The sequence below is a fragment of the Megalopta genalis genome, chromosome 5 (genome assembly GCF_051020955.1).
Source record: "Megalopta genalis isolate 19385.01 chromosome 5, iyMegGena1_principal, whole genome shotgun sequence".
In the NCBI taxonomy this organism is placed as follows: Eukaryota; Metazoa; Arthropoda; class Insecta; order Hymenoptera; family Halictidae; genus Megalopta; species Megalopta genalis.
In genome coordinates, this window is record NC_135017.1 from 14,097,357 (window position 1) to 14,117,989 (window position 20,633).

A 20,633-nucleotide genomic window follows, 5' to 3' on the forward strand; every position below is an offset into this window, starting at 1 on the left:
ATATGATCTGCATTAGTACGTAATCAATGGAGTTTTTGTTGGAGATTGTGAAAAAGGATTTAAAGATTATAATGAGCTATGAGATATATTTCAATTGAAATTGTTATAATTTTCTACGGTAGTATTGCAAGCATAAAAGTACAACTTTATGAATAATATGGGATGGGAATAAATATTTAATTTACAATAACGTTGTGTATTTTTTTATTGCTTATCGTAACCTTCGTTCATGAAAATTAATTATGCTAAACTATAGACCTTATATTGTAATCTTAATTCTGTAATTCATATTTATTATAAATTATATATATAAATCAAATGGAGTCATCGCGCATCGAATACGACAACTATGAAATTATTAAGGAAATTATTTAATCGACATATTACGTAAGATATGAAATTTGCTATAGGATAAACGTTTATAAAATATTGTTAAAAAGGATACGTCTTTTCGTACGTTTCTTGTACATAATTCTGTAACCACACTCCCTGCATCTGATTGGATCTCTGGGACGTATTTCATTGTCGTGGTGGCATTCTGCAAAAATAATTGATTAAGTCTATAAATAAATCAGTATGTATTGTATTCAACGTATTTGAATCTCGAACGTTCTCGCGCACTTCATTTGTATCAAAATAACGATTAATACTTGAGAACGACCTCAACAATTTTTCTTAATTAGGTCCATAAATGAATAATTCAATTTTCGTTCTACTAACTTAATGATAAATGGATAATTAATTTGTTTTCTTTTAACAGTTTGTTGTTCACATTTAAGTTTCAAACGTTTCATGCACCATTTTCATTCAATAATGGCGACGAGAGATAGAAACATCATTGAACGGCAGGATTCCAATGTTTTTAATAATAAACGTCACACTCAGTAAAAAGAATCCACTTATGCTACTCGTTGATGCATCTGGTAATTACTTTCACAGTAAACTAATAGTTAATTTTAATTTCAAATTATATTCACATGCGTACTCATAAAAGTGAGGTTAATTTTGTATTATACTATACCTCCGCAAATATAAACCATGGCTTGCTTTGGCGTTGATTCCGATTTGCTCGATTCCATTTTATATAAACTTTCAACACAGTTTTTCTGCGTATTTATAATATATTTTTAATCTGCTTCGAGGAAATGTTTATATTGTACTGCCAAAAATTCAATGTACAACAGTGACATGCAGCGCTATGCCACAGAATATACCACAAAAGAAACTTTTATGTTGGAATCTTTGATGTTCGTAATCGTAAAACGTAACTTCGACATTTTGGACTTTTACATACACAGACAGTGTTGCCACTTTTTTCAAATTGATATCTCTATCATTTTAGTTAACAATTATTTTTAAATTACAGTTCACCTAGTTAGCTTATTCTTTCAGCATTAATTCATTCATGTCCCCGGAAGACAAAATAAGGATCCCCTCACGAGTTGATTTCCCCTTCCAAGGGGTCTTTTCTCCAACATTTCAATTCCAACTCTGCAAATATGTATACGATAGGAAGTTTCTCTGTGTTCGTAACACGTTCGTGAAGAACATAGCGCGCGAAATTACGAACTAGCTAATACATAATCATAATTAATTCTACATTGAATTGAATCTTCTTCTCATAATTGCCATTCCAAAGTTCAAGACTTCAGTACAACCGTTTAGTCACTAGCTTGAGCGTTTTGCCGTTACGTAAAATGGCGTTGTACTATTGTACAAACATTCAAACTTGAAAGGAACCAACGATTATTATCGAAATTTGCATTACGGTATGAATAATTAATGCTGGAACAATGCGCTTCGTCACAAGTGAATTGCAATTTTAAAATAATTACTATGACATAATAGAAATTCAAATTGGCCTATTAACAGATGTATTTGCATTGGAAATTGGTCACACTAATTACACTGTATACAGGATTCGGCCATATAATATACACAAACGAGTATTGTTTGCTATTTATGTGAGTAGTAGAATTATTCTACTTTCTTCTTATATCTTCCGTCAGGTATCACCCTATTCTCAATGTATTTTGGCCAGACTCTGTATGTAGCATTAAATGGAATCAAAAACTCAAAATATTTAATAACAGTCAAAAAGTGTAATAGAAATATTTTTATTCAAATAATGTTTTCACCCAAGATATCATCAAACAATACTTTAGCATAATTACAATATCATGCGAAGCTCCATTAATCCTGTTTTTCTGTCAATAGAGCATTTGATGCAGCTTTAACTGCTGAAATAGAAACTGTCATTAATGATTGATCCAAATAATTATTTTATTCAGTTAATTATTAGACATATACCTGCGTTTTGAGCTTCTGAAATGAACTGGTCAACTTTGTGATGATATCGCAAGAATGTGGGTCTAATAAGGACACGATACAAAACTAACGAACCATTATTATCCATGGGCACCATCAACCACATGTAAAACAGGCACTGAAACGGAAATTCACCATAGAGAATACATTATATATTTAATCAATATTGAATGCACTGTACCTTGAACAGCCAGTAAACTGGGAACCAGCATAGAATATAATCTGAGAAAGATTCAACAATTGTGAACACTGCAAAAACTACCCAATATGTTAACCATTTTTTGTCATCATCTTTGCTTGGACTCTCTAGAGCTTTCATAGAGCAATATGCAGGGTATACAAATCCAAAGATATTGCAAATTAATTGTTGCCCGACACCAAATACTAGGTAAATACCCAAAAACACTGCAGAGCCTGAAACAGAAGAAACAGATTCAATATTTCTCGAAATTCTATCCTTTGAACTTAAACAAAAATACCCTTTTTAATCAATGTTAAATCATCCATAGTTGTTATTCTGTTACTAGTTTCATACTATACATATATATACATATATATATATATATATCAATCATCATAATGTATAAGAGTTACTTGCAGTTTGTGTAATATCAAAATATTGACTTGTCATGCTCATAAAAGTAATTCATTTGAAGTTGTCGTTACGTAAAGCGAGAAACAACGATTTTATACAGTTACTTACCATACAGGGAATAAAAAAACGACTGGATCGATCACTAACGACTAACCTAACGAACTCACCTAAAAAGAGATAGGTCCTGTTAACCCCGGTTTGTTTCTCGACTTTCGCAAGATACTTTGTCCAAAGTTTGCTCTCGTCGTGCAAAGCTTTATCTAAAGAATCTTTAACTGCAGCAAGCCTCGCCATTTTGTTAACGAAAAGAACAACTGCCTACAATAAGAATGTAAGAATTTTACTAGTAATTTCTGCGGTAAAGACACAGAAATGCTGTAGTACTGCGCAGCTGTGCGAATTTAGGTATGACAGTATTCGACAGCGTTGCAATTCTACGAGCTACATTTTGGCGGGCTTTCGTACTTCTACACACTTCCGTTTCCATGCGAAACTGGCTCGAACGATAATCTGATTTTGACAGTACGATACTTTTTTCTATTGGTTAAAGAAAAGACAAGAAAATTCTGGGATGATTATTTATTTTACAGTTTGTACAATTAGAATGGACGCTAATTCAAACCAGCTGCTAATAATATCTAGGGACTTTCGGTTTCATTGTAGAGAGGGCGCTCGATCGACTTTGTTCCAACCCTTGCTCCACCCTTACAGTGTGTTGTCGTGCGATTGCGCACGATCTAAAAGTAATTTTATATTTTCACATGTTTTCTGTTACATCTATTGCCTTAATTAATATTGTTATTATTTGAATAAGGAATCTAATTTCGTAAAGAGATGAAAAGGTTACATGCAAACAATCTAAGAAATTGCACATCTAATTTTCTGTCTCTTTTCGCAGACTTGTGGTACGCCTATGGATCTTACATTATTTTCCCGCCAAATCTTTTCTAACGGTCCCAAGATCAAGAGAAGCGCGACATCTGACGAGGGGATGTTTTCTGAGCTTTCCACCGAAAGTACATAGATGGTGTTAATCGGATCAGAAGATGGCGTCGGTTAACACGATTTAAATATTGAAAAGTTTGCCGTTGAAAGTCCACATTGTTCTGCTGCAACTGGTTAGTGCAGAACTTTTGCTGTATTTATTATTTCTTAGTCATAGTAAACAGAACGAACAATTGAGGAATTAAGACCGCATCTGTAGTAGACTATTGTTATCGCTAGAATGATAACAAATGACTGATTAGTGCGTGTTGTCAAGATAATCGTTTTGCAACAAGTATTACGATATATGTAGCTAGACACGATAATCATTGCGATAATTATCATTGTTTCATTCAGAAAAATCATCGATTGACAAAACTCAGCATTGTTTGATCTCGCGTGCTAGAGAGTGGCGCAATCAGAAATTGTAATATCATAATGTATTTAGAAGTATGTCATTCCTTATTAGTAAACAATTATAACATATTCAACATTGGAACACTAAAAACTCAAATTAGCATAAACATAAACGAACTCGAGTCCCTTTCTTTGGGAAGTTATTTTGACAAAACCAGACAAAGCACAAATTTCTCGTTTTTAAGGATATTCACTGCTATCTAATAGCGTTATGTAAACCTTTTTCGAGCGCCAAAATGATGGCATGGGACGATCCCTAAGGAACTGCTTTCCAATTGTATGAAACATATAAAACAAATCGTGTGGCTAATCTACTTTTAATTTGCCAGAACATTACAAATCTTCGAGAACGTTCTCTCCACGGTTATGTTCCACGCTTCAGCCACTTCTGGAGTGAATTGTTTCCCGAGTATCTGACGAAAAACGTCCAGTATCACCTGCTTCATATCCTACGAATAAATTAGGTTGTTTATCAAAATTGTTGTACATTCTGAAAAGAAGTACACATACCGCAAAATTAATATTTTCTTCAAATATGGTACTTTTCGAGGACTAACAATTTTTCGTAATTTTTTAAATTATTCAATTGAAATACCTGAAATTGCTGCTCCGTCTGTCCGCGATTTTTGTGACGCTCAGCCAACATGATCAGATTCGCGTCCATTAATCCCGGGTCGTGCAAGGAATCGATAACACTATTTAAGGCTGCAATTATGTTAGCACAATGAGCCTGAAACTTTTTGTTAGCTGGCAGTTCGGGTAATGGCATGTCCTTGAACGGTTGAAACTCTTGCTGATACACCGGGTATTTGGTGAAATATCTGAAAACAGTTGATTGACTATTCCGATCCGTTATAAAATAAAAATTATTTAAATGTACAATAGATCTTGAGAAATCTAAATATGTCATTCGTGGGACCTTTCGAGGTCATCTTTCTTGTGGAATTTAATTATTATCGTCAGAGCCATACAACATTAGGAAAATAATAATGGAGGTAAATGAGGTATAAAAAAATTATCATAAAAATCTTTCTATCCCGTTATCTTCGAAAAAGAATAATTGTCTTAACGAAGAATGTTAACATATAATGTTGATATACATTTCCCAAAAATAATCTCGATATTCTGCCCTAGTGCAATTATATTTAAAATGTATGCCATTGTTAGTCTAGTATTAACATGTTTTTATTGCAGATGTATGCGACTTGTTAGCGTCTTCGCAGTAGAAATAAACAGGTCCGGTTATAATAGATCTGTGACGACATCAAAGGCAGTCTCTCAAACTGACTGTCGAATAAATATTTCACTCACGCGATCATCACGGCTACCCCGGAGTTGACTTGATCCTTTTTTATCACTGTCCACGTGTTCTGCACCAGCCTTTTCTGTCTATCCGTTAGTCCTGTTGCTTCATCCAGTCGGTTGTCCTCGGCGAGGTACCCGAAATACCGTAAAATGCTTGCCATGGTCAGCAGCGTGCATACACAACGATGTCTCACAAGGAAACCGCAAAATCTATTCAATCAGAATCTATTCAAATCGATGAAAACAAGGACCTCAAGATCTCAAGCTATACGAGATAACATGTGTGGATAATGGTTCACAGCTGATTCAGAATCAGACGAAATCTCCACGCAGCCGTCGCACATTTTATTTTCCATTTTATCGTAATGACAATCGCGATTTTTCAAATCACTGCAGTTCGAAGCAAAATTGAAAAAGTTATCGAACTGTTTCGAGCACTGCGAATGTACCAATTGCGAAACACCAATCGCAACAAACGCTGTGAAACAGCTAGCTTTCTCAATTTTCAATTTTTTCAAACTTTTCGGATTGACATTTAATTGTAATTTCAGATTGCGATGCTTCCGGCAACTCCAGAAGATTTCGACTTCGCGCGAAACTCTCCGGCGCACTGATGAATGCGGACATGTTGGTTGGATGAACGGATGATCGAAGAGAATGCTGTCTTCGCGGTGATTTCGGATAACGCATATCGATCCGGCTGGATCACCGTGATCGCGGGAGCGAGCGTTTTGATCGGAGCTAAGGCAATTACCGTTATTTCGTAGATATGTCACGTGCCACTGTTTGCCGTCGTGTTTCAATTCACTGACTCGGTGGCACGGATGGATGGCAGCTAACTCGGCTCCTCTCAGAGCTGGATTAACCGCAGTCTCTGGCTGTCTAATACTGTTTTACATCTATCCCTTCCAGGTCGACGCCGACGCCATTAATGGCACACGTTTAAGCGATTAAAATTGGTGATCATGGTTTTGAACGCGTATTGTACATACACGTCTGCCCGTGTACGCGTATGTGTACTTAATATACACATGTAATTTTTAATACACGTGTTGTGTTAGCCGCTTCATTTTCTGTATTAGAGACTTTTTCATTTTAAATATTTATCCTCATTGGTATTGTTGAATACCGGGTGAATTGAATCGGACACTGTTTTATACTGTAAGAGTGCTTTATTTCATGACTACAATACTTCTCGGTTCACGATAACAGTTTTGGAATCAATCATTGGAATAACAGTTTTGGGCGCGTAGACTGTATTTCAGATCTCAGCTTTGAGAGTATCGTGCTCTTCAGATGATTACCCTGGTGATATCGTGTGAAGGATGAGTAACGTGAATGCGAACCCTTGCAGTCTAAACAGTTGACACGAAAACAACCGACTCACTGTGGACAGTAATGACAAACACAGTACTGTTCACTTGAATAGCCCCAGTAAAAAATGTGCATGTTTGGATGAATGAAAAAAGACTTTATGCAAGGTTTTTATAGTATAAGTTAGGTAAGCGTGTAATAGGGATAAACAGATAGCATTTGTTTCCATTCTTGCGTATATTTCTGAGACACGAACAGTCTTGCTTCTTTATCCTCGCGTATTCATTAATTATCCACCAGCGAGTAAAAACGTATCGTATAAAGTGACTAAACAAATTGAACACCAAGTTTCGAGGGGTCGTTGTAAAGGAGAAGCTTCAATCTCCAAATCCTCGGTAGATTTATTCGTGAAAAAAATTTTCCAATATTTTTGGAGTCGCTTCATTTGTACCATCACATATTGAGTAAAATTATGTCTTCAGATTTGCACTTACAATATCGTGTAAAGCCATGATAAAGACGCTGTTAGAGTTCTGAAACTACTCTATAATTAAACACAAAGAAATTTGTAATCGTTCCGAGATAATTAAATCTTTTACCTGAAGTCTTCCGGGGTTTTTGCGGGGCAAGGGGAACAAACGAAGGCTCCGCCTTCTGCCTGGCGCATTGGTGGGGCCTACAGTAACGATTGGATAACCGAATGAAACTCGAGACCGAAGTGTCACTCATGAGAGCATGGTGAATTTTCAGATCTCGGAAAGGCTCAGACCAACCTTAGACTTTCACCTTTGTACTTCGCTAAACGTAGAAATGGACAGCAAGTGAAGGATAGATATAATAATAATAATGCAATGTAAAACCTTTTTTATATTCTTATCTTGGCTTAGTGGAACTTTTAGCCATGTAATTGTGCGGCTTTCCCAACAAAACAAGGCCAAACACGATACAATTTTTGTAATATTATATCTTACAAAATTTACGATATACTTTTCAAGTTTTTTAGAAAATCGATAATAAAACGACAATAACATTTTTGTTTTTGCAGTTTATGACAAACAATTAATATTGTTAAGTAAACCCAAGCTCGTGTTTGGTCTTGTTTTAATCGGAAAAATCGCACAAATACATTGATCGAAGTTTTATTTAAAACGAAACAAAAATAGGAATGTTTCATCTTTGCAATATGTACTTTGTATGTGTTGTCTCACGGATATTCGAGCCCGAATCAGGCTACAAACTAAGCGGTCCGTTTGACGTCGAGCTTCATGGTATGTCAAGGGGAGTCTCCCCTCAGTAGAGGGCATGACTACCATGCACTTATCCAAACAAAAATGGCTTGCAGTTATCCAAGCATTACCGTATTGACATATGTAGACGTAGAATCTTTGTACCGATCTACTCAATCAGTTGTTTCCGTAGTGACGGCTCCAGATCAATGCCTGTGGTTATAGATTATCGATCGATGCGCTCTATCTCACTTGGTTTTGCTCATCTTGTCCACTCTCTTTGTCGTACGATTTCGGCATTTGCCATTCGTGTATCTGCCACCGGCGTTTGCCCGTCGAAAAAGTTAATATTTTAGCTGATATCTTTATACAATAATAATTGCAAATCAATTTTCATCACGATGTAAGCTTGCAATAACCAGTGGTATTATAACATTAATAATATTGTCTAATAAGTCTTGTAGATTCATTATCTTAAAGAGTGCCAATTCGACTGAAATCATTAATAAGTTTAATTTCATAGAAATCGTTTGTACAAACAAAATGTCTAGGAAATTACACATCTAATTTTCTGTAAATCTTGCAGATCATGGATTCCGCACCACGCCCTCGGCAACCTCTCAGCGGTCCCAAGACCGAGCAAAGGGTGAAACCTATCAAAGGGCGCAACTTCCAACCGGAAATAGGTACCGACACGCTACTCGATCCAGAAACTCGCAACAAGTGTTTTACTTGACCAACATTTTCTGCACATTTTCGAGCATACGAACAACGCCAATCGAAAGGACGGCGTCACCGAACTCGATTTTGAGATTGAAAATCTCGGCTGTCCTCTTTCAAGTGGCGAACGTAAGATTTTTGCAAATTGTACTGTCACGATGTCACGTGGTGTGAAGTTCACAAATCTTGCGTAATGTGGAGAAAATAATAGCATCATTTTTAGCCGATTATCGTCGTCGCTCGACGATTACATCTCCAAAGGTAGATAAGCTAATTAATATAAAAAGGTACTGTAATAAAAATTGTAACCGATAATAGGTGCGAGAGGAGGCCGACATGACGTAGGTAATGAAAATAACATGGTCGGATAAAAGATACCTGATTACTACGAAGAAGATTATTTTTACAACGATGTACCTACAACTTCCTCGATAACTATCGATACTTGAAGTGACAGCACAACATGGATTTTATCGCTAAGCTGAAGGTTCACCGGCAATAGAGGCGAAAATACGCTCATTGTCGGATTTAGAGGAAACCAGCTGAATCAAGAGCCAGAGCCCGAGCCGATCGAGGTAAGCTGTCACGTATGTTTATGATTGTGGTTCGGTGAAAGTACGGTCATTTTGGTGCCGAACGCTATTACGGAACGCTTGCCGGACAAGTGCCTCAGTGACCCTAGTGACTATTACACGTTTAGTGGACGCGGTCTTGGGTCAGAAACGACCGACGTTTGACATCGCTGTAGATTCCTGGAGAAGAATTGGGTAGCAATTTACCTGGGTTCGTCCCGAAGAGAAGTTTGCTTGCCCAATTAGTACTATCTTTCAAACAAGTATCGCTACCGGTGGCAAGATCGACGGTAAATTAGTCTGGCAGATTGCACCTGTTGTAACTAGGTGAGCAAACTCCGCACGCCTGTCTCGACTCGTTTTAGAGCTCCGGGCCTCCGCTCGATTGAATGTAAGTTGTTTAATATTTTTTTACACCGCGCATTCAATTGCGGATTTGTAGTTCAGTTTGTACAATTTCAAACGTCCCTACGGATTTAAGATCATTCTTGTTGCGACTGGAAATCACTGTGGATTTCATCAACTATTGATCGAATTGTAGTTTTACAATCGTGTTTGTGTGTGTGCACAATTTCGAATATTTCTACCGATTCAAAATCATTCGACTCGCAACCAGCGATCGCTATGGATCGGAAGACCGAAGTATCCTCTTTGCAACGTGCGCGGAAAATTGAAGTTCCATTTCTTTCCGTTTACTTTGCACTTCGGAGGCAGTCCATAGGATTTGATTAATTCTTCTATCTGCTCGATATCATAAAGTTTGATCCTACGGATTAACCTATGACTGAAAGTAACAGCTAGGATTTGTAACATTATGTCTATGGACAGTTACTGTTTCTACTATTATCTATTGATAATATCGTAGATTACGTTACGAAAGTGATTTTTATATCTCGATCTTCGAACTATTCCGTGGAATATCGATAAAAAATTTCCGAGATATCCTGCGTACCTTTCCTCACAAGTAAAAGATAGTTTATTCACATTTTAAAAACCACTATCCTAAGCCTAGCGATTATTTAAAAGAATTACCGTTATTCATAAGTACATAATAATAAATCGATATAAAAGTGATGGAACGACGACGTTCGGCATTTTCCGAGAAAAATTCATGGAAATCATAACAGTAAAAATTACAAAATGTGTTACATTTTTATAATAACAGTAGCGACGTGCGATTGCGCGATCGACGTCCGTTAGCCTAATTTACCGCGACAAATCGGTATCACCATAAATTAAGAGGACTAACGCGGGAGACAAAATCGCGAAAGACCGGAATCCTTTTTACAATGTGCCATTTTTCAAGCGCGTAGGTTTTCTCAAAATGATGGCGGAAATGAATATTTGTTGAAAACGCTGCACTAGTCCTCTTAATTGTTTAAAACAGGTGTCGGAAAGTATGCGAACCGCGTTCAGCAGGGATAGAGACGCTCCTTCATCCCGATTCGACGCGTTACAGCTGTACGAAACATGTAAAATAGAACGCTTAAACTATTCTTAAACTTCCACCACTTCGTATATTATTGAGAACGCTCCTTCCAAGGTTTTGCTCCACGCCACGGCCACTTCCGGTGTGAATTGTTTCCCGAGTGCTTGACGAAGAACCTCCAGCACCACCTCCTTCAAGTTCTAGAAACGAATTCGTTTGTTTTAGAAATGAATCTCGGCGACAGAAATGGTTTCATTGTTGTACCGTTGCGAGAAAATATCGGACAGGGACGCGTACAAGCTCGTTTCGAAGGCTGAAGTTTCTACTTTCGTCGCTACCATTCTAGCCTTATTTTTATGCTCCATTGCTTCCCTTTGTTTTAAACGGCTTGGCAGTATAAATCGAGCGCGAAGTCGATGACAGCCTGTTTCGAACATTTTACGAATTCAAACCTACGGCGGAGGTAAAAAAATTTTTTCCGCGATTAAAATCACTACCAACTTGAAGAGTGAAGCTTCCTCTTTCCAGAGACGTATGAAAAATCGACGTACGATTTTTCCACGTCGTTTTATCCAACTTTGAACAGACCCTCACCGGAGGTAAAAGGCTTTCGAAATGTTTCAAACTCAAACGCTTTCGGTGAGCTCGGAAAATTTTTTTAGCGATCTGTTTCAAGATTATATTGTAGAGGACAGTCTCCTCTTTGCAACGGTCTCAAAAATATTAACGTACGATTTTCTCTCGCCATTTTGTCGGACTTCGAACGGAAGGTTATCGGCAAATCGATAATTTCTTTAAGGATGACATCTTTTCGAGAACGGCCATTTTTTCGCAATTGTTTCAATTACTCGATCAAAAATACCTGAAAGTGTTCCTTCTTCTGTCCGCGGCTTTTATGTCGTTCCGCCAAGCCGATTAGGCTAGCCTTCATTAATCCCGGGTCGTGCAAGGAATCGATGACATTGTTTAGAGCCGTAATTACGCTGGCACAATGAGCCTGAAACCTTTTGTTAGCCGGCAGTTCGGTTACTGGGATGTCCTTGAACGACGCGAAGTATTGCTGGTACTCCGGGTATTTGGTGAAGAATCTAGAAAAACCGTTGTCCAACGATCCGTAATCGTGCGAAACTGTTAGGGACGCGTCGCACAAAGATTCCAGAACCGCTCGAGCGACAATTTCACGAACTTATCATAAACCGTCATTTCTGTTTGACCTCGCGGACCGTATAGTTAAGGGAATCCGAGCTGAACAACCCTAATCTAGCCGGCAATCATCCCATTTGCAAATAATCTATTCTACATTCTGCAGAAAATTTCGTTTGCCGAAGTGATTTCATCTAATCTGCTAGAACAAAAGATAATTGAATAAAACTTGCCAGATAAGGGAAAGATGATTTCAACGTGACCCTCGCGAGACTTATCAAGGTCACTTTGACTTACACTCGATGTTGCACAATATTAGGAAACTCTAATCGCGTGTTATAGAAAACACGGATGAGATAACAAAGCGAGCAACTGGAAGTCTGAAAAATTATCAGAAAAATCTGTTCACCCTATTATCTTATCTTAACGACGTTAAGTACATTAACGCGCGGAAACGAATTGAACCGCTTCTAAAAATGATATCTCGATATTCTTCTCCCGGTGCAGTTCCGATCGCATTGTGCACAGGCTCCCTCGGCGCCCAAAATTAATCCTCTTCCAGATCACGTTCAGCAAATCGAATTAACCCTTTCGTATCCACGTTGTTGCGAATCGATTCAATCCATTCACGAACAACTGAGCGAACGATCTACGAACGGATTGATTCGTGCGCCAAATTTCGTGTCGAGCATTAAAATCGCGCGTACAGAATTGCTGTTGCAGAATCGATGCGCACACAGCGGGCCGTCTGTTTTTGCCATTGCCGGGCCGTTGCACGGGACTTGTTAGCGTCTTCGTATAGAAAGTAATAGGTCCGGTTCAAACAGATCTATGACGACATCGGGGGTTATCAGAGGTGATCTCTCGCGAGTCGGCTGTCAAAAGCGAGCGAACACCGTGAGGCACTTACGCGCTCATCACAGCGATCCCGGAGCGCACTTCATCCTTTCTGATCACCGCCCACGTGTTCTGCACTAATCTCTTCTGTTTCCCAGTCAGTCCGGTCGCTTCGTCCACACGGTTGTCGTCGGAGGACATCCCCAAGAGTCGCAGAAAGTCTCCCATGGCTGGCAATGTAAAACCGCCCCGCGATCTTCCGCGAGAATTCCGAATTCACCGCCGACAACAGAAAGGAAAAGAAACGCGAGAACTTAATTAGGCGAGAAGTGCCACGGGGAATTCTCGGAATACACGGATAAAGGATCGGGACCGATTCGGAAGAAGACCGTGGCCACAGTGGAGCCGTTTTTTTTCGGCCCGTCGGCCCTCGGTTTAAAACACACGCGATCCTCTCTGCGAAGCATGTGTGCCGACCGAAAAACGGCCCCACCGTGACCAAGGCCCGAGGCGAAATCACCGCAAAGTCGTCCTACGTGTTATTTCTCCGTTTTATTGAAACGACAGTCGCGATTTTCGGGATCGCTGGGGTCCTGGGCGAAGTTGAAAGCTGTTGGACCGTTTTCGAGCACCGTGAATTCGTCGGTTGCGAAACAACCGTCGTCAATTTTTTGCCAATTTTCTCGAATTTTGTGGAATTCTCTCGACTGAGATTCTATTGTAATTGCAGATTCGGACGCTCGCGACGGCGCCGGAAGATTCCGACTTTGCCCGAAAAAAAACTGCGGCGAACCGGCGAACGCGGAATTTGGTTGGACGAATATGAATGGACGATCGAAGAGAACGACGTCTCGGCGATGATTTCGGGGAACATGCACCGATCCGGCTATAGATCGTCGCGAATCGCGATCGCGGGGGCGAGCGTTTTGATCGGAGCTGACGCAATTACCGTAATTTGGTGCGATATGTCACGTGCCACTGTTTGCCGTCGTGCTTCAATTCACTGACTCGGCGGGCACGGTTGGACGGCAGCTAACTCGGCTCCTCTCAGAGCTGGACTAACCGCCGTCTCTGGCTGTCTAATGCTGTTTTACATCTACCCCCTCCAGGCCGACGGCGACGCCACTAATGCCACGCGATTAAACGATTAAAATAACCGCGGCAAAAATTATTGTTTTGTGGCCGGTCCGTCATGGGTTCAATAAACATTTCGTCGGGTCGACATAGGCGTTCAGCGAGTGCCAGCCACGCACCGTCGCGGCGCTCGGCGATCGCGATCGATGATCCGCCATCGAACCTTTTCAATCGTTCCATCGAGTTTCATCGAGGATTACCGGACTCGCCGGAAATAATCGGCTCGATTCTAAACGCTAGAATTACCAAACTCGTACAAATGACCAATATAATGTTCCTTATCGAACATTTATTAATATCGCAAAGATGCTTTTGTCGATTGCTGCAGCAATGTGTCCATTTAGTCGAATGTGTTTTGTAATTAAAACTGTGCCATGCCTTGATAAATACGACCCTGTTATTTCAATACAAACTCGAGGGCGTTTTTAGTTCTTTGGTAGTTCCAGTGTTAAATAATTGAGGACTATAGCACTTAATAATTAGAACTACTAAGGATAATTAAGAGTCATTGAAATCGATTATAACTGAGAATTGTTGAAACTACAGATAGTAATCTGGATAATCTGGAACTGTTGGGAATGATTGAAGATAGTAAAAGATAATGGAAAATTAAGCAACAGTCGATCATTTGTAAGCCATTGAAGATTAACAATAACACAGCATTTTCAATCTCCACGCTAAATCAACCGGTAGCATCGGAAAATCCGCAGGAAACAATCGCGAATTGTCGAGAAATGATTCGCAATAACAACAAACAATTGGAAAACAATTGCAAACAAATCCGATCGCATAATCGCTGAGCCGATAATCGCGTTCGCCAGTATTCGATCCTCCCGGCATCGTGCCACGACCGCCCGCCCCGTTTCCATTTGCGGTTTCTCGATAAAGGACATTCGGTTAATCGTCCGGGACCAATTACGACCTAACTCGGCTAACCTGATGCGCCGAGTTTATTACTTTAATCGATTAACCTTGCCCTGTGTCCTGGCGACGCTGCATCGTTCGGTGAAAACGCCGGGCAAACTTGTTCTTTCGAATTTTTCCTTCTAAAAGATCCCGACGATATTCGAACGATCCTAATGATTCTTAATTGAGCAGTCGTACATCCAGCCGTTATTAAGGCGTCGAACTACAGTATTATATAACTAAGTGGAATGACAGCAATTGTCGTCGCGCAAATGTGCCATTGGCAACCGGATAAAAAATCAGTCGTTTCATCAATTTTATCACTGTCTCAATCTTAATTCACTGCACGACATCTTCTGCGCGACGAAAGAAATCGGATGCACACCTGGCAGGTGCAGAGTTGCGACTAGTTCATTTCACACGGTGCTCACGTACCGTTCTGAAAAAGGATGCGCAGGTTGTTATAAGTCAACGAAGCGAGTAACGTCGTCCAATTACAAATACGTACTATTATAGTTTATTAGCCAACGGAACGCGACCGTTCAATACCGTCGAACATAGCAATATCAAAAATAATTAAACGCTTAATCGAGCGAATATTTTTCAGACGAAACCCACGGAACCCGCGAAACCTATTTGCGCCGACAAAATGACAGAAATGGATACAACGAAAGTCGCCGATGATCAATCGCAGACAGACGAGCCCAAGAAGGATAAGGGCAAGGGCGTGATCTATCCTCAGATAATCGCCACTCTCGTAGGTAATTACTTGAATCTCTCTAGGAAGGAGTTTTTGTTTTGCCATTGAGAAGTGCCCAGCTGTACTGTGTGCACAATGTAGCAGGAAGTATTTAGCCATGCGAACCACGCAGGAAACATGATTGTTTAAACTGAGTTGCCAGCGACGTTCAAAACAAAGCTCTTCTTCAAATCGTTGAGACAAGAATCTTTCAAGGAAGGAACCCGATGTAGCCAATAGATATAGAAAAATAAATGTAGCATGATAGATATAGCAAGACGAATGTAGCAAGATAAATACAGCAACATGAATATAGCAAGATAAACGTAGCGAAATAAATATGGAAAACTAAATATAGCAAGATAAAGGTAGCGAAAGAAAAATAAATATAACACATATTCACGAAGTGTAACCAATTTTTTCTAATTACAGTGAATCTGGTACTGCTATCATGCGGACTATGCTATGCCTGGCCGACGGTCAGTCTGCTGAAGTACCAGAAGCCCGACTCGCCTATCAAGATGAAACCAGAAGAAGAGTCCTGGGTGGTCACAGCGGTACCATTGGGTGCCATAGTTGGGCCCCTCTCAGCAGCCCTCCTAGTGGATCGGATAGGCAGGAAATGGTTCATCCACCTGTTGTTCTTGCCCAGCCTCATCGGCTGGATACTGATCTACCTTGCCAAAGATTGGGTATTGCTCCTCGTAGGACGACTTTTCTGCGGCATTCCAACCGGAGCCGCATTTGCAGTTATTCCCCAATATCTTGGGGAGATTGTGGAGACTAGGAACAGAGGGGCTGCGAACTTTATGATGGGCATATTTCTAAATGCTGGATACATTCTGATGTACGGGATTGGGCCCCTGGTGAATCAGCAGGTAGTTTTGAAGTTTTATCGAAAGGTACGAAGCATTTCCACGAAATTATAAATGCAAATACGTATTGCAGATGCTGGCGATCATCTGTACGATACCACCGGTCCTCCTATTTTTGCTGGTGCCCTGGCTACCAGAGTCTCCTTACCATTGTCTGAAGAAGAATAATGCGGAGAACGCAGAGCTGTCCCTGATCTGGCTGAGACGCAACATAAACAACAAGGATAAGATAGACGAAATTAAAGAGTTCATAGAACGAGAAAAGGACGGTGGTTTGAAGAAGCTGTTCGCAAAACCAGTGCACCGGAAAGCACTGTACATTATGTTACTGCTGCTGGCGGGTCAACAACTATCAGGGATAGTAGCGATCCAGTCATATGCCGGCGTTATAATCAGAAACATTAACGTGGATGTCAGCACGCACTTGATCCTGCTCGGTCTAGGAGCGTGTAGCTTAGTTTTTGGCATTATAACATCGGTGATCATCGACAGAGTCGGCAGGAAACCTCTGTACCTGTTCTCGGCGTACACCACAGTTCTTTGCTTGGCCGCCATGGGAACCTACTACCTGCTTGAAGAAATGCGATTCAATGTTAAACCGTATGCTGCGGTGCCTGTAGCGATATTGATACTTTTCTACCTGGCGGTCACCGTAGGTGTAACCAGCATTCCAGCGGTCGTCTCTGGTGAAATCTTTCCTATAAGCGTGAAAATATGGGCATCCTCCATAATCAACACCTATGGAGCCACGCTAGCTCTCCTCGTTTCTAAGTCTTATCAGCCTATACTCGATGCCTTCGGCCTCAAAACCGTTTTCTATATTTTCGCTCTAGTTGAATTAATAATCGCCACTGCCTCTATCTTCATCATGCCGGAGACTGCAAAGAAGTCGTTCTCGGAGATCCAAGACGAACTCAACAGGTCTATTATTGCGAGACAGCATAGCGACGAGGAATTAGTCACTGAGGAGGTACCGGCTTAGAGACACGGATATGATCTTGTACATTGTGTAATATAATACAAATAAAGGATAGTTAAGTATTTCAAGCATTCCCATCACTCAAGATTGAGGACGACTGAAAGTAACTGAAAATTGGACTCGATGAATTGGAAATGAATGGGACATCGTTCAACATTCATTTAATAATAAAGTACTACATTTTCTTGCAACGTGGCTATACTGAGTAGTTGTGGCCAGCCAGCAAAGAGCTCTGTCTTTTACGCTCTCTTGCCCGTGCGCGGTTCGTTGAATTCTCCGACAATTCTTCAAAGAAAAAATACGACTCATTTTTTAAACAACACTGGACCAAAATTGCAAAAGAAAGAAATGTACTTTTTTGCGAAGACGAGGGTTGTTTATCATCCGGTTGAGTAAATGCGGCTGAAGAAGAATCTTCCACTGCCTTTTGCTCCATCGGAGCTAACTCCTGCTGCAATTGGATTTCAAAAATGTTTTTATCAATGTCTGAATGAGTATTTTATACTTGTAATTGACCTCGTGTAAATGTTTCATGGCGACCGATTTGGGAACTTTATTGTTATGGGATTTATTTTTATATCGATTGGTGAACAGCCAGGAACTGTGGAGAGATCTCTGGTACTGGTACTTATCTGGCGATAAAATGATCATTTAACAAAATGACTGTAAGAGAAATAGTTGTGATTTAACCTGTGGTGTAATCACTGTCGGTGCTAGCTCGTTTGTTTACGGATTTCCACGTATGACGTCTCTGATCGGCTCGCCTTATTTCCATCGTTCTTCGACGAGTTTGCAACTTTATTCTGCGTTGGTCAGGTACACTGACCCCCACTGGTCCCAGGTCTAGCGAGGCCCAAACGGCCCTTCGGTATTCCCAATAGCGTTTCTTGTACATCCAATACTTCAATGGATAGTTGTATAATATGTCAGAATCTTTCGTATAACACCAACCGCAGAACTGTTAACAGTCGCAGAAACATTAAACAGATATATTTAATTTTGGATTTACGTATTCAAGAAAAATACGTACTTTGGCCTGTACGGTTTGTTTGCCCGAATGTAATATTATCTGGTCGATCTTTTTTCTGAGTTGCTCCATCAGATCTAACATTGCCTCGCATATAATATTGAAATACTTCATTTGCACGATGACATTCTCCGCGGTCATCAATTTCGGTAGCTCGGTGCATAAACACTCCACAATGCACGATATAAAATTCTAAAATATTTTTAATTAATTAAAAATAATTGAATTATTTCATTAACATGCCTTACGAACCTCAAGATCTCGTACAGACAGCCCCATGTCCTTGTGGACCATCGATATGTAGCCGATAAGATGGTCCCTCTGTACGGGCTTCTTATTAAAATTGATAAACAACGCGGCCATAATGTCGCAGATGACGGTGAATTTCTTTTTCACTTTTGCTTCGCGTACGAACTCTGGTATCTGCAAGTCTTCGAAGTATTTTGCGTATTGAGGGTGATTTTTATAAAGTCTGTAAATCACATACAATTATAATATTTGATAATATAATCGGATTATTCGATGGTTAATGAATCGGGGATAGCTACATCGTACACATCGCGAAACCGTAATACGCGCTATCCTTTCCTACAGTTGACCAGATCGTTTTTATTATTTCGTGGTCATTGCTCGTGATTAGAGTATCATTGTACGGTTTCTTGCTTGTTCTAAACAACCTAATTACATTCCCCATCATGCAAGATATCTTGATACATTGGCAAAATAATTGAAAATCGTCTGAAATATCATTTATTTGTTGCACATAATATTTACATATAAACGTAGTGTAGTAATACTATATTGTATGGATGTAAAATTATGATCTTTTCGCAATAGATTTATTACATAAATTTTTCGCATTTAAGTACGCTCTTATGCAGAGACTTTACACAATGTATCTGCATATTGAAATTCGGAACTGTTCTCATACTCGCACATGTCTAAAGCAATTATGCAGCTCTCGCGTACAACTCTTTTGCTGTCATTCAAATATTTATTTAAAATACTAAAACAATCTGGAGTCGCTATGGAGCCTAGAGCCTCAGCACACTCATGTCGAACCATCTCATTCTCATTTTCATCTTCTAGCGAAGCTTGCAAATATGGTACAGTGATTTCTTCCTGCAATTGTCCAAGAACAAAGGCTATCTCATGTCTGAACAGAGCACTGCCAGCTTTTAAACCTGTAAATAGAAAAGAAGAATATATTGCAATGTAAAATATTATAAAATGATATTGGTATAGACTAGAATATTAGTTAAACAGATATTTTTACCTTCACAGAGAGCAAGAATGCTTTCAGGTGTACAGATATTCCTTAATGAGAACATAGCTTGGTATCTTTCAAATAAAGAAATGTCTTCATTTAAAAGAATATTCTTTAATTTTTGAACATCAGAAATATCTGTTGGTGGGGCTGGATCCACCGACATGTAAGGACTCCTTTTAGAATTCGTTGAGACATCATTTGACTTTAACCATTGCAATCGGTTTAATGCTAACTGACAAGTTTCTGCCACTTCTGGTACACAGTCCTTGCTATACTCTTCCAAGATTGGAATTACACTAACATCTCCAATTGCACCCAAAGCTTCCCCTATAATAACAAAAATTAAAATATTTAATTGTTTTATAAATTAAAAGTTACAATTTAAATTTACCTGCTTCGTGGCGGACCATTGGTTCTTGGGATACATCTTTTAGTACTTCTGTGAGGATTGGTATCGCTAATGTATCTTGCATTTGTCCGAGACAATATGCTAGTTCGTGTTTTAGTAATGCAGAGTCGTCTTTAAAACAGTTATGAATTTGCTCGATGGCTTTGGAACCTCCCACATTTTTTAGAGTAAATAATGCACGGAATCTTTCCTTCAACGGCCGATTTTTGTCGTTCAAAACGCGACCTGTTGCTGTTATTTGATTATCACTCACTTCTAACATTTCTGTTTCAATTTGTAATCGTGGATATTTACTTTAAACAGGATGTCTAGCAACATTAATAATTTGTTGATACCATATTATTGACATGTGGACACTGTATCACATGACTAATCTAACCTAAAAAACGTGGATACTGTCATAAAGTGTGTACAGCAGACTTCA

General features: G+C 39.5%; 7 protein-coding genes and 1 long non-coding RNA gene across 13 annotated transcripts; 2 read left to right on the top strand and 6 right to left on the bottom strand.

The window, feature by feature from the left end:
* Positions 1-187: 187 nt before the first annotated feature.
* On the bottom strand, positions 188-1,426 carry Rpb12 (DNA-directed RNA polymerases I, II, and III subunit Rpb12). The gene is made up of 3 exons (XM_033481965.2): positions 1,022-1,426; positions 446-538; positions 188-347 (listed from the first exon to the last, which is right to left on the bottom strand). The coding sequence occupies exons 1-3, from the start codon at positions 1,077-1,079 to the stop codon at positions 325-327; spliced, it is 174 nt and encodes a 57-aa protein (XP_033337856.1). The 5' UTR covers positions 1,080-1,426; the 3' UTR covers positions 188-324.
* On the top strand, positions 766-10,967 carry LOC143259476 (uncharacterized). Its single transcript, XR_013033408.1, has 4 exons — positions 766-923; positions 3,822-4,041; positions 6,181-6,375; positions 8,756-10,967. It is a non-coding gene; the product is annotated as an uncharacterized LOC143259476 (long non-coding RNA).
* On the bottom strand, positions 2,102-3,314 carry LOC117227054 (receptor expression-enhancing protein 5). Of its 2 annotated transcripts, none has more exons than XM_033481962.2 (4): positions 3,091-3,314; positions 2,510-2,742; positions 2,311-2,446; positions 2,102-2,237 (listed from the first exon to the last, which is right to left on the bottom strand). In XM_033481962.2, exons 1-4 carry the CDS (start codon positions 3,215-3,217, stop codon positions 2,194-2,196), a joined length of 540 nt encoding a protein of 179 aa, XP_033337853.2. In that variant the 5' UTR covers positions 3,218-3,314; the 3' UTR covers positions 2,102-2,193. The 2 variants fall into 2 exon arrangements, with proteins under 2 accessions (XP_033337853.2, XP_033337852.2); XM_033481961.2 differs by having other exon boundaries at positions 2,102-2,240; positions 3,091-3,311.
* Positions 4,333-6,542, bottom strand: LOC117227055 (cytoglobin-2). Of its 2 annotated transcripts, none has more exons than XM_033481963.2 (4): positions 6,384-6,542; positions 5,636-5,839; positions 4,920-5,145; positions 4,333-4,773 (listed from the first exon to the last, which is right to left on the bottom strand). In XM_033481963.2, the coding sequence occupies exons 2-4, from the start codon at positions 5,788-5,790 to the stop codon at positions 4,642-4,644; spliced, it is 513 nt and encodes a 170-aa protein (XP_033337854.1). In that variant the 5' UTR covers positions 5,791-5,839; positions 6,384-6,542; the 3' UTR covers positions 4,333-4,641. The 2 variants fall into 2 exon arrangements, with proteins under 2 accessions (XP_033337854.1, XP_033337855.1); XM_033481964.2 differs by having other exon boundaries at positions 5,636-5,854; positions 6,384-6,510.
* Positions 9,310-17,565, top strand: LOC117227044 (facilitated trehalose transporter Tret1). 4 transcript variants are annotated; one of them, XM_033481946.2, is made up of 4 exons: positions 9,310-9,464; positions 15,518-15,671; positions 16,082-16,527; positions 16,598-17,565. In XM_033481946.2, the coding sequence occupies exons 2-4, from the start codon at positions 15,560-15,562 to the stop codon at positions 17,504-17,506; spliced, it is 1,467 nt and encodes a 488-aa protein (XP_033337837.2). In that variant the 5' UTR covers positions 9,310-9,464; positions 15,518-15,559; the 3' UTR covers positions 17,507-17,565. The 4 variants fall into 4 exon arrangements, with proteins under 4 accessions (XP_033337837.2, XP_076378008.1, XP_076378009.1 ...); XM_076521893.1 differs by lacking the exon at positions 9,310-9,464 and adding an exon at positions 15,165-15,414; XM_076521894.1 differs by lacking the exon at positions 9,310-9,464 and adding an exon at positions 15,209-15,367.
* LOC117227046 (cytoglobin-2) lies at positions 10,404-14,153 on the bottom strand. Its single transcript, XM_033481950.2, has 4 exons — positions 13,820-14,153; positions 12,944-13,126; positions 11,753-11,978; positions 10,404-11,090 (listed from the first exon to the last, which is right to left on the bottom strand). The coding sequence occupies exons 2-4, from the start codon at positions 13,096-13,098 to the stop codon at positions 10,959-10,961; spliced, it is 513 nt and encodes a 170-aa protein (XP_033337841.1). The 5' UTR covers positions 13,099-13,126; positions 13,820-14,153; the 3' UTR covers positions 10,404-10,958.
* Positions 17,566-17,631: 66 nt separating the features above from the next.
* LOC117227049 (uncharacterized) lies at positions 17,632-19,226 on the bottom strand. The gene is made up of 6 exons (XM_076521896.1): positions 19,079-19,226; positions 18,783-19,002; positions 18,534-18,722; positions 18,194-18,461; positions 17,858-17,954; positions 17,632-17,788 (listed from the first exon to the last, which is right to left on the bottom strand). Exons 1-5 carry the CDS (start codon positions 19,222-19,224, stop codon positions 17,884-17,886), a joined length of 894 nt encoding a protein of 297 aa, XP_076378011.1. The 5' UTR covers positions 19,225-19,226; the 3' UTR covers positions 17,632-17,788; positions 17,858-17,883.
* Positions 19,227-19,264: 38 nt separating this feature from the next.
* nero (deoxyhypusine hydroxylase nero) lies at positions 19,265-20,619 on the bottom strand. Its single transcript, XM_033481949.2, has 3 exons — positions 20,192-20,619; positions 19,807-20,127; positions 19,265-19,714 (listed from the first exon to the last, which is right to left on the bottom strand). Exons 1-3 carry the CDS (start codon positions 20,469-20,471, stop codon positions 19,404-19,406), a joined length of 912 nt encoding a protein of 303 aa, XP_033337840.2. The 5' UTR covers positions 20,472-20,619; the 3' UTR covers positions 19,265-19,403.
* Positions 20,620-20,633: the final 14 nt, after the last annotated feature.

Bases quoted from the DNA above. Each gene is read 5' to 3' on its own strand.
- LOC117227046 (XM_033481950.2), bottom strand. From the start codon at position 13,098: ATGGGAGACTTTCTGCGACTCTTGGGGATGTCCTCCGACGACAACCGT. The intron at 11,979-12,943 runs GTAAGTGCCTCA...CGGTTTTTCTAG, and splicing joins GGGATCGCTGTGATGAGCGC to ATTCTTCACCAAATACCCGG. The intron at 11,091-11,752 runs GTATTTTTGATC...ATTCGTTTCTAG, and splicing joins AGAAGAAGGAACACTTTCAG to AACTTGAAGGAGGTGGTGCT.
- LOC117227055 (XM_033481963.2), bottom strand. From the start codon at position 5,790: ATGGCAAGCATTTTACGGTATTTCGGGTACCTCGCCGAGGACAACCGA. The intron at 5,146-5,635 runs GTGAGTGAAATA...AACTGTTTTCAG, and splicing joins GGGGTAGCCGTGATGATCGC to ATATTTCACCAAATACCCGG. The intron at 4,774-4,919 runs GTATTTCAATTG...ATTTATTCGTAG, and splicing joins AGACGGAGCAGCAATTTCAG to GATATGAAGCAGGTGATACT.
- LOC117227049 (XM_076521896.1), bottom strand. From the start codon at position 19,224: ATGGGGAATGTAATTAGGTTGTTTAGAACAAGCAAGAAACCGTACAAT. The intron at 18,723-18,782 runs GTTCGTAAGGCA...AAAATATTTTAG, and splicing joins TGTCTGTACGAGATCTTGAG to AATTTTATATCGTGCATTGT. The intron at 18,462-18,533 runs GTACGTATTTTT...GACTGTTAACAG, and splicing joins AACAAACCGTACAGGCCAAA to TTCTGCGGTTGGTGTTATAC.
- LOC117227054 (XM_033481961.2), bottom strand. From the start codon at position 3,217: ATGGCGAGGCTTGCTGCAGTTAAAGATTCTTTAGATAAAGCTTTGCAC. The intron at 2,743-3,090 runs GTGAGTTCGTTA...CTTCTGTTTCAG, and splicing joins CAGGACCTATCTCTTTTTAG to GCTCTGCAGTGTTTTTGGGT. The intron at 2,447-2,509 runs GTACAGTGCATT...TTTCCGTTTCAG, and splicing joins CAGTTTACTGGCTGTTCAAG to TGCCTGTTTTACATGTGGTT.
- LOC117227044 (XM_033481946.2), top strand. From the start codon at position 15,560: ATGACAGAAATGGATACAACGAAAGTCGCCGATGATCAATCGCAGACA. The intron at 15,672-16,081 runs GTAATTACTTGA...TTCTAATTACAG, and splicing joins GATAATCGCCACTCTCGTAG to TGAATCTGGTACTGCTATCA. The intron at 16,528-16,597 runs GTAGTTTTGAAG...TACGTATTGCAG, and splicing joins GGCCCCTGGTGAATCAGCAG to ATGCTGGCGATCATCTGTAC.
- Rpb12 (XM_033481965.2), bottom strand. From the start codon at position 1,079: ATGGAATCGAGCAAATCGGAATCAACGCCAAAGCAAGCCATGGTTTAT. The intron at 539-1,021 runs GTATAGTATAAT...TTATTTTTGCAG, and splicing joins CATGGTTTATATTTGCGGAG to AATGCCACCACGACAATGAA. The intron at 348-445 runs GTATCCTTTTTA...ATAATTTCATAG, and splicing joins CAAGAAACGTACGAAAAGAC to TTGTCGTATTCGATGCGCGA.
- nero (XM_033481949.2), bottom strand. From the start codon at position 20,471: ATGTTAGAAGTGAGTGATAATCAAATAACAGCAACAGGTCGCGTTTTG. The intron at 20,128-20,191 runs GTAAATTTAAAT...TTGTTATTATAG, and splicing joins AATGGTCCGCCACGAAGCAG to GGGAAGCTTTGGGTGCAATT. The intron at 19,715-19,806 runs GTAAAAATATCT...TTCTATTTACAG, and splicing joins CATTCTTGCTCTCTGTGAAG to GTTTAAAAGCTGGCAGTGCT.